Source organism: Helianthus annuus, chromosome 11, assembly GCF_002127325.2.
Source record: "Helianthus annuus cultivar XRQ/B chromosome 11, HanXRQr2.0-SUNRISE, whole genome shotgun sequence".
In the NCBI taxonomy this organism is placed as follows: Eukaryota; Viridiplantae; Streptophyta; class Magnoliopsida; order Asterales; family Asteraceae; genus Helianthus; species Helianthus annuus.
In genome coordinates, this window is record NC_035443.2 from 117,503,015 (window position 1) to 117,513,925 (window position 10,911).

General features: G+C 34.4%; 1 protein-coding gene across 4 annotated transcripts; it reads left to right on the top strand.

Annotated features, from left to right (window-relative positions):
* The first annotated feature begins 2,929 nt into the window (after nt 1-2,929).
* Nucleotides 2,930-9,983, top strand: LOC110895981 (serine/arginine-rich-splicing factor SR34). 4 transcript variants are annotated; one of them, XR_002567538.2, is made up of 15 exons: nt 2,930-3,063; nt 6,006-6,094; nt 6,592-6,657; nt 6,748-6,822; nt 6,918-7,044; nt 7,129-7,175; nt 7,718-7,775; nt 7,886-7,935; nt 8,040-8,096; nt 8,190-8,269; nt 8,397-8,492; nt 8,931-9,078; nt 9,193-9,295; nt 9,445-9,545; nt 9,648-9,983. XR_002567538.2 is itself a non-coding variant. In XM_022143377.2 (15 exons), the coding sequence occupies exons 3-15, from the start codon at nt 6,011-6,013 to the stop codon at nt 9,649-9,651; spliced, it is 879 nt and encodes a 292-aa protein (XP_021999069.1). In that variant the 5' UTR covers nt 2,973-3,063; nt 4,500-4,608; nt 6,006-6,010; the 3' UTR covers nt 9,652-9,983. The 4 variants fall into 4 exon arrangements, 3 of the variants coding, with proteins under 3 accessions (XP_021999068.1, XP_021999070.1, XP_021999069.1); XM_022143377.2 differs by lacking the exon at nt 8,931-9,078 and adding an exon at nt 4,500-4,608 and having other exon boundaries at nt 2,973-3,063; nt 9,262-9,295; XM_022143376.2 differs by lacking the exon at nt 8,931-9,078 and having other exon boundaries at nt 9,262-9,295.
* Nucleotides 9,984-10,911: the final 928 nt, after the last annotated feature.

The window sequence follows — 10,911 nt, forward strand, 5'->3', positions numbered from 1 at the left end:
CCTACTAATTTTTAATAGCCCAAGTCTTTAAAAATAAAACCCACTAGTTTGTTTATAAAAAAAAAATTTTATAACGCTAGATCACACAAAAACGTACATTGTTCGCAATTACGAGAAACAACCAACAAATAGTACATGTAATCAAATAACATATAATTCCACTCAATTATATTATTATTTTTAGGTTTGCAACACTATATCCATGTTTCACCAATGTTCGGGGTCAGACTTGTGTGAAGTTTGGTAATTCGGTTAATTTGCCGAACTATTGTTACGTGAGTGTTCGTGTACTAACGGGCACACTTAACCAATCAATATGAAGTGAAATGCTACAATGAATGTTGAAATCATGTTAAAGATAACTGAGTTGTGTTAACGGAGTTAACTTGAAAAATATCAGCTGTCACAGTATATATATGAGATAATTACCACTGCCCCAAACAATGTCGTTTTAGCTCCTTGGTTACTGCTCCACGCCGCATCCTTTATGATTATTATTTAAAAATATAACAGTTGTAACGGAACATACAATTGTCATAATTTTGGGGACAATTTGTTAAGGGTGTATACAATTGTCATATAATGGTTGTAACAGTACATACAATTGAAAATATAACAGTTAGTTCAGCATCCTGAATACTAACCGATTTTTGTTCTCTTGCTTTTGACTCGTTTTCACAGATAGTTGTTGTTGACTCATTCTAACCTAAAAAATGGGAGGAATTAGTCGAACAAAACGTGTGGAAATGGTTCCAACGATCATAAGTGAAGGGAGGACATTCCCCAAATTTATCGGGATATTTATTATTTCTATTTTCTATATAAACAAGGCATGGATGATCGTAATAGGTCACGGACTACATGAATTTACACTGCAACACACTTGCTTCATGAATACACGCTCATATTTGCTCTGTAACACTTAGTTACGATCATCACTTGTTCTCGAGTTGTACTTTATTCTATATTGAATAAAAGAAACAAGAGGCAGCGTGACTTTAGTCACCACCCGAGGTTTTATGCCGGAGATCCCCAAGGATCAAGGACTTTCTTCGTAACCAACCGTGTCATTTTATTGCTTTTATATTATATTTATTACACAAATTGAACTAACTAACTACCTCGCTTGCAAATTTGATCACAAAGTTATTCTTGATAACTTTTTCACCAAACACATGATCGATGATGATAAGTGACAGTGGTGGTGCTGAAACGAGAGAAAGAGAGACATATGAGCAGGGCCGTCTCCGAAAATCTTCGAAGATCTGTGGGGGCTGTGCGAAGATAAAATGCGGGCCCCTAAAATATAAACTTCTTTTTTAAAAAAAGAATATACAAAAAAGGTTTAAATATATGAAAATAAATTAAAAAATTGTGGAATGACCCGCATGTTGCGGTAGACTGCTTTTTTACGTGGAAACATAGATAAAAAAACACATCACACGCGCTTTTGGACAATGAAATGTAGAAAGAAAACATATTGTAAGGGTAAATTCAGAAAATACGGAATAGTTACATCGTAACTTTAAAAATCGTTATTAACGATCATGTAAAACCATCGTAACCTATCCAAATTTATTTAGAAAATACACAGAGTTGAAAGAAAAAAAAACAAAATAAGACTTTTTTCATAAAAAATGAAACACACAAAACTAATTGTAGATTGAATAATATTTTAAGAAATTAACATAAATAACCATTTTTAAACTAGATTTAAGAAGTAATTATGATTCCCATTTTGATTTAATGTAATACAAAATTAGTCAATTAATGTCATTTGCATTTAAAGCATAGATAATAAACATTAAGGAAAAAATCAAGTAAAAATGAAGCTATTAGGAGCAGAACCAAGGTCTGCTTGCTAATAAAGTGACTTGGGGAACCACCAGACCAAACGCCTCATCATGTCATTTTCTAATTCAGTATTTATATATTCTAAGTTCTACAACGTAACTTAATTAAAAACTAAATTTTCGGGCCCCGGAGGATTTGGGCCGTCGCCCACCCCGCACCCCCTCTGGACCGGCCTTGCATATGAGGGTGGGGGGGGGGGTGTGTGTGTGGGGGGGGGGGTTATTATAGTATTTAAATCACTTAATTTTAATAATAATTTAAGTGCATGGGTAATATCGTCATTTCACATGAATTTAACTAAAGTATACTAATGGTGTTAGTAGTGTAGACTAAAATTGAAACAAACCCTGAAACTATTAGAGTATGAATGCAATCTAACTTTTATTTCCATTTGGTTCTTCATTCAATTTGGCATAGGAGGTTGAAACAAACAAATTGGTTTTAGGGTATGTAAGTCAATTATGAGGAATTCATTGGCATAGGATGTTGAAACTAACAAATTGGTTTTAGAGTATGTAAGTCAATTATGAGGAATTCATATTTTTATACGACTGAAGAAATTTGTTGAAAAAAAAAAAATTAACTCTAACATCATCATTAAGTTAACATGATTATGAAATGTTTTATATTCTATGTTACTAGAAACAAGATTTCTAGCTTCAAACCTAAATTATACTATGATTTAATTATTATCCGATTAAAATAGAGGTGTACATTTTTTTTTTAAAACTGGTTCGAGTTATAAACCGAACCAGGTTCTTCAACTTTGTGCTGGGATGAAATCGGTTTTTTTGACATGGTTTTCAAATCACGAGACATAAACCGATTACAAGGACAAGAGTACAAACCGGTATCCAAACCGGCAGGTAGGGTCGGGTTAGAATTGGTTTGGGCAAACCACTTTCAAAATCGGGTTAGGGTCAGGTTAGAAACCGGTTGAATGGCCCAAACAGGTCATTTCTGTCCATCTCTAGTTTACAAGACTTCCTAACAACTCCTAGTTTGGGCCAACCATAGATAACCATAGCCCAAAGAACCTAGTTTGGGCCAATTCAAAAAACCATCACCAACAGGCAATATCCCAAGCTGAAACCTCCACCGTTAGATCTAACCACACAGTTCCATCTTACAAGACTTCCTAACAACTCCCCTCATCTTCTTCTCTGAACCCTAACGACACTTGCGGCCAGATCTGTCACAAATTCAAAGGTAAGTTGCTCCATTTTTCAATCGTACTTCCGTTAACGAACTTCCGTACGAATACTGTATGTATTTCTATATCAATTTCATGTTTCCGTTATTCGGTTACGTTAGGTTAAAGTTCGATTCGTGAAATTTCATATTGAAATGTTATTTGACGTATTTTCGATCGAAACGTTACGGAGATTTGTTGTTTGTTTATTGATTGTGTGCTACAACTGTTTGATTTTGACTCTGTAACTTTCTGTATCAAACTTTATGTTTCGGTTAAGTTAGGTTAAAGTTTGATCTGTGAAATTTCCTTTATTCTGATGTTTTATGAGATATATTTGATTGAAACGCTTCGGAGATTGTGATTTGTCTAATGCTAATGTATTAGATGTGTTTGATCTTTGAATTTTGTAACTTTATGTATCAGTTTCATGCATTTTCGAATGTTATGTAACTTTATGTATCAGTTTCATGCTTAGGAATGTAAAGGTAGATGATGCTATGGCTAGATTTTAAAAATGAAACTAGTAGAGGTAGAGAACGGCCTTAGATACATCCATTTGTATTGACGTTTCATGTACTTTTGTTAATTATATAAAATTTAGTTCGATTATCTTTTTCATATGACTTGACCCGTCCGACCCAAACCGGGCCCGAAAATATATTCTATAGCGATAATCTAAGCAGTCAATAGCAGTGCTATAGCGGTTACCGGACCTCAGGGTGTGTAGCGGTCCGAATAGCGGTGGCCTATAGCGGTTCCGCTATTAGCGGCGCTAAATACCGCTATAGCGGTGCTATAGCGGTACTATAGTGGTGCTATAGCGGTTATAGCAGTAAGGGTGTTTGATTCTGTTAATTCTACATTTAAATACTTCAAAGTTACTATTAGTATTTGATTTGCAACAGGTTTTTGATAATGGGATGATATTACTATGAATTTTGATATTACTATTAATATTTTTCAAAGATATATTTAGATATATATATATATATAAATACATAAATTATGCATGGTATAAAAATTACCGCTATATCACCGCTATAACCTATATATCATATAGCGGACCTTGACCGCTATTCGATTTTGGACCGCTTTAACTGCATAGGCGATAATGATAGACAAACAACCTATATATATAAACTTCTGCTCCCCCATGAAAATTTATTTACTCGTGACGGTCATGAACAAAGTTGAATAGAATAAAGTCTTCCTTAATATAGAATTCAAGAGAATCCCCAATGTTCAAGTTGTGAGCTGAGATAACTTGATCGAACCTTTCAAAATAATATTTCAATTTTTTCTTGTGTATTTCTCGAGTAAACAATATATTGGTAGTTCTTTTATCTCTATGGTTGATCAAAACAACTTCAACTGGTTGTCGTGTAAATAGTTTGAATTGGGCATCCTCCACGTATGGTAATAATTCTTTTTCAACCATTTCTGTTGGCAGCAAAAGTTTTCCAGAGGTGTCAGTGAGCTTTGTACTAATGACACCGTAATATGGAGTTAGAATCGGATCGTCCATTTTCTATGCCTCGCAAGTTATATTCTCGTGTGAAGTATTCAACGAATATCATTCTCTAACTTCTATATTAAGTAGTAAACTTGAGTATGAAATATATTTGATATTTATTAATGTTTATTACACAATATGAAATACACATCATCCAAAAACATATATTTTATAATAAAATTTAATTAATGTTCGAGGATTCTGGATTTTTGACGTAAATGTGGTTAACAATTCTCTTCACATACATTTTTTTTGTTGAGTTGTCTCATCTGGAAAGGATCTTGTACAAGAGGAATAATCATGCGAAATATAGGAGACAATATGAACCTTTAATCAAGCAATTAAATGGTTGAGATTGAGTGGTCCCAAATCTATAAACTAAACAATTCTCTTCATATACAATTTTTTGTTGAATTGTCTCATCGGGAAAGGATTTTTAACGTAACCTTTAAAATGAACCTTTAAGTTATATTCTCGGTTACGTTAGGTTAAAGTTTGATCCGTGACATTACATTTTCGAATGTTATGTGACGTTTTTTTCGATTGAATGTTACGGTGATTTGTGGTATGTTCACTGATTATTTTTTAGATGTGTTTACTTTTTGAATAACTATCTGTATCAGTTTCAAGCTTTGGTTCCCTGAAATTTCATATTCAAATGTTTTTTAAGCATATTTTCCATCGAAACGTTACGGAAATTTGTGATTTGTTCACTGATTGGGTGCTGGAACTGTGTGATTTTTGAATTTGTCACTCTGATCAATTTCATGCTCTGGTTACGTTAGGTTAAAGTTTGTTGGTGAAATTACATTTGAAATATTATTCGACATATTTTTGATGGAAACTTTAGTGAGATTTGTGATTTGTTTACTGATTATCAGATCATGTATTAGATGTGTTTGATTTTTGAATTTGCAACTCTGTATCAATTTTGTGTTTTGGTTACGTTAGGTTAAAGTTCGATTCTTGAAATTTCATTTTCGAATGTTCTTTGACGTTTTTGATAGAATCGTTATGGAGATCTTTGATTTGTTCACCTATTATATTAGACGTGTTTGATTTTTAAGTTGTAACTCTCTGTATCAATTTCATGTTTTGGTTATGTTAGGTTAAAATTTTGGTTCATGAAATTTCATTTTCAAATGTTTTTTAAGCATATTTTCGATCGAAACATTACATAGATTTGTGATTTGTTTACGGTTTGGGTGCTAGAGCTGTTTGATTTTTGAATTTGTTACTTTAAGTATCAGTTTCATGCTTCGGTTACGCTAGGTTAAAGTTTAAATATTGTTTTTTTTTTTGAAATGTTATATGACATATTTTTTATCAGAATGTTACGGAGATTTGTGGCTTGTTTACTGATTATCTACTAGAAGTGTTTGGTTTTGAATTTGTATCTCATGTTGTTTTGTTAATTTATTGATTTGTTGTTTTTGTTACCAGAAACAATGAGTCGCTCCAGCAGGACGCTGTATGTTGGTAATCTTCCTGGTGATATTCGTGAGCGGGAAGTGGAAGATTTGTTTTACAAGGTAAATGAGTTTGCAATTACATGATTATATTTGTTGTTCTATCTGTTCGATTCCGAAGTGGTGTCTCATGGTTCATGGTTTTAATAATCTATATAATTTTACTCGTTTCAGCCACTTTGCATGATAACTAAAATTTTTTCCGCCTATAAGTTTTCTGAGTTATTTGACCATTGAGAAAATAATAAACAATTGAATTGTGTATGTAATGAATAATTGGGGAAATTATGTAAGAATTCAAGATATTTATATTATAGTTCTTCGAATATCATTCTTGGTGATGAAAAACTATATTAGACTCTTGTTTTTTAGTAGGAAAGAATCTTTGTTCATAAGTACATTAAAAAACGTGGGGACCCTTTATTTTTTTTCTTAAGTAAGAGATTTGTGGATGGATCAAAGGGTAACACAAAGCCACCAAGGAATGCCAAAGTATTCACGTTTGACATCGGAGATGTGGAAGTTTTGTTTTATGTATATAGCTTTTTTGAATTTTGCAGTATGGTCCAATCGCTCGCATTGATCTGAAAGTCCCACCAAGACCCCCTGGTTACGCTTTTGTTGAGGTGATCTTCGTCTTTTTAGTGTTGACAGTTAACACTGCTAATCTCCTTGTGTTTCTTCTTTCTGATTTCGCATTTTGTCTTTTTCTATAGTTTGAAGAGGCTCGTGATGCTGAGGATGCTATCCGGGGTCGTGATGGCTATGATTTTGATGGGCATAGATTAAGGGTAGGTCATACATACAAGGCCCATATAACTTGTAAGTTGTTAGGTTGGTAATGTTACCGACGGTTCACATAACAATGCTTTTATTGTATCAATAGGTGGAACTTGCTCATGGTGGCCGTGGCAACTCATCTTCTACTGACCGTCATGGTAGTTATGGCGGTGGGGGTGGTGGTGGTGGTGGCCGTGGTGCTTATGGAGTTTCTAAAAGATCCGATTACCGAGGTGTGAGTTTCAGCTTGAAAGTTTCTGTTTTGTCATGCGTATATTGAAATACGTTGTTCTCAAGTATGTATATTTGTAATGCAGTTTTGGTCACTGGGTTACCCTCTTCTGCTTCATGGCAAGACCTTAAGGTCAGTATGGACTTTATACTGTAACACTTACACTGTTCAAGTATGTGTGTGTATATATATATATATATATATAGGTAGAGGATCCTGTAAAAAGTGCTCAAAGTGTGAGAAGTGTGAGAAGGGTATTATAACACTATATATAATACTATATAACACCATATAAACACCGTATAACAATATGTAACACCATATAATACCATATAACACTATGTAACACTATATAACATTATATAACAAATATAACACTATACATCTATCATAGACATGCTATCAGACAAACTATAGTGTTATATTTGTTATATAATGATATATAGTGTTACATAGTGTTATATGGTATTATATGGTGTTACATATTGTTATACGGTGTTTATATGGTGTTATATAGTATTATATATAGTGTTATAATACACTTCTCACACTTTAGGCCCTTTTTACACTATCCTTACCCTATATAGGTATATATATATATATATATATATATATATATATATATATATATATATATTTTATAATCTAATTTTGTCTCACGTTATGTTTTTCAGGATCACATGCGTCTAGCTGGAGATGTTTGCTTTTCGCAAGTTTTCAAGGAAGGCGGCGGTAAGCTTTAATCAGCTTAAAAGTTCTTGAATAACCCTGATTATTGAAATTTATGTAGATATTTCTACTTCAGAAGCAACTCTGATGTGGTGATGTTGATTATATTTCAGGTACCACAGGGATTGTGGACTATACAAACTATGACGACATGAAATATGCTGTAATTTTTTTCGATTGTCCGCGCTTTGTTGTGATTTCTTTTAAGTTATAACGTAAAGATGTGGCCATCTATGGTTATGTAATGCTCACCAATTTTGCTCACAGATACGGAAATTAGATGACTCTGAGTTCCGGAATGCATTCTCTCGTGGATTTATACGCGTATGTCATAAATTAATATGACGAATGGTTATTTATGCTTTGAACACTGTTTTTCTGGGTGTGTTTTACTCTTCACTTAAAAACTATCTACAGGTGAAGGAGTATGATTCAAGTCGCTCTAGGAGCCGCAGTCGTAGCCGCAGCTATAGCCGTAGTCGCAGCAGGAGCCGGAGGTTGGATTCTGTTTTTTTACTGTTACTTCAAGTTTTCAAATTAATAAGAAAACTGAATATGAAAACGATGTTTTACTTCTTTTAAATGTGAACTTGATTTTGTTTGTGTATTCATATCCGTGTTTAGCAAATCCCCAAAAGCAAAATCTTCTCGTCGCTCAAAATCTCGTTCAAGGTCGGCATCTCGTTCTCGTTCAGGATCAGAGCCTCGTCCATCAGCAAGGTACGTATCCCAAGTTAATGTTTTTGCTTTCCTGTTAACTGTGTCGTAGTTTCACACCCTTGTTCTCTTATTTATATTATATACGAATTAAAGTTGATTGAAGCATATGAGAGACTGGCAGTTGCTTTTTATATTTGTCATCTTTAAGTAACGAATCCTTGGTTATTCTGTTTGACCGTCATCTTGCATGATAATTCCATATGAACATGTCAATGCCGTCCATGATACACTCTTGCTGCATATAGATGAATGTTCAAGTAAGTAGGAGTAAGTGCTGTAAGTAGGACGTGTTCACTTAGGATCCTGATTTGGCTTCTGACATTGTTTACTCCTAGTTATACCATGATTTAGATATGGGATATATACAGCTTTCAGGCATGTTAGGATCACGGTGGGATATGTTGTTACAAACACCAATATAACACTTTTGGTTGCTAGATTGGATCAAGCGGGATCATGTTCATGGATATGGACTGCAATCAAAAAGCTGGATTGTGGATACGCAATCACTTTTTAACAGCTGGATCAGCGATCATGTGATATTGTGATTGCTTCTCCAAATGCCACGTATAAGTCAGCTTTATTGGTATCTTGTTTACTTGTGTTTTGTTTTTGCATTCCCTGTTAGTTCTGTGACTGTTGGGCTGCTAAACGTTTGTGGTTTTTCCGTTCATTGTATTCATTATGGAATGGCATCAAGGCTCTTGGATCAGAGTAATTAAGAGGAACTTTTGGATATTAAACTCGCTTGTTTCTGGAACTTTTGCAGATCTCCTTCAAGATCCAGATCTCCACCACCGTCTGTAAGTCAAACCATATATTTTGACTATATATATGCTAAACACATACAGCTAAACTTTTTTTCTTTGGTCGTACTAGAGTTATGTTGAATTGTTACTAACGGTTAATATGCTCGATATTGCTGTCATGTTGTGTTTGTGTATGAACTCAGCGCCCAAAGCGTGTCAGTAAAAGCCCCAAAAAGCGCAGTCCTAGCAAGAGCCGGAGCCCGAGCAAAAGCAGGAGCCGTAGCAGGAGCAAGAGTTTATCGCGGTATAAATTTGTTAGAATAACAAAAGTTGTGTTGGGGGGAACACTACAATAGTTATTTCAAATATGTGTAGTTGCTAATCTATTGTTATGCAACTTTGGCAGGTGATGGGCGGTTAGACTATGAAGCAGGAAAAGGTTACTTTGTTGTTTTGTTTTAAGCAAATTAACCAACATGGGATTTTTATTGTGTTAAAAGATATCGGGCATGCTTGGACTCGCGAATCCTCATTGCCTATTTACATTTGTTAGACCAAGTTGGATAAATTTGTTGAATTGGTATGTATTGTTGAATAGCTTTAGTGTGTTCTGATTCGGAGTTTTGCTTTGGTAGAGTCAGTTTAAGACTGCCAATAGAACCGTCAACTGTGTGGATGCTTGTTGGCATGGTTATTGTTACATTGTTATAAAGTTGCTAGAGTACCAGGGCAACCACTATTATGACCATTTGTTCCATGAAAAAAGGTTCAGTCAAAAGCCAGGCACATGTATTATATAGTAAGCGATGCTACAATTTTATAGGTTTACCGTAACTAACGGTGGTATACACAGATCAAAGCAATTCCTTTTTCATATCCCGAAGAATACGCTTGTAACACAAGCGAAAGGTCACAAATTGTTGTCTTTGGCATGATGAGTAACATGTCACTTACACTACCCAACACCGTACTACAAAAACAATAGTGTTCAGCAAGCTTGTGCAAATAGTGATTCGCAACGACATTCCAGTTGAAATATAACATTTATAATCACTATTTACCTAAAAACGGTGTACCTTTTGATTGCACCATAACCATGGCTATCGACGACCGGCGTGGTAGCACGATGCCTCTCTATGGCTTCACATAGAACATTCCTAGGATCGCCTTCCGCGACTTCAACGATCACATCATCCACCTGCATAGAGAGGATCTGTTGCAAAGAAACAAAAATATGTGCAGGCAAATGAAGTGAAACATGTTAATCTCGGAAAACATAAAGTTTAGATTTAATAGTTCCAATGAACTAAGCTAAGATAACTGCATAAATTCCAATCACAAAAGCCCTTATCCTTTACCCTATATCCTATAATATTAATCATCAGAATTGAGATGGTAAAGTCCCAACAGGATCATTCATAATTCCAATCATACAAACCCTAATCCTAAAATTCTGATATAATTTTGCACAAGAATGGTTGGTAGTACGACTTTTTGATATTCTGGTGGAAACATGCATTATTAATAAATCTATTCACATAATTTCAAACCTGAATTGGTAGCCACACGTCGATTAGTATGCAACTATTTCTCGTTCATATCAGCCACCCTAACGTGATGGGGTCGCCCGACACTCGTGAAAAAAAGTAAGTTATGTACAATATATAGAA

Coding starts and splice junctions, on each gene's coding strand:
- LOC110895981 (XM_022143376.2), top strand. CDS start 6,011: ATGAGTCGCTCCAGCAGGACGCTGTATGTTGGTAATCTTCCTGGTGAT. Junction 8,097..8,189: donor TCTCTCGTGGATTTATACGC/GTATGTCATAAA, acceptor AACTATCTACAG/GTGAAGGAGTATGATTCAAG. Junction 8,493..9,261: donor GAGCCTCGTCCATCAGCAAG/GTACGTATCCCA, acceptor GAACTTTTGCAG/ATCTCCTTCAAGATCCAGAT.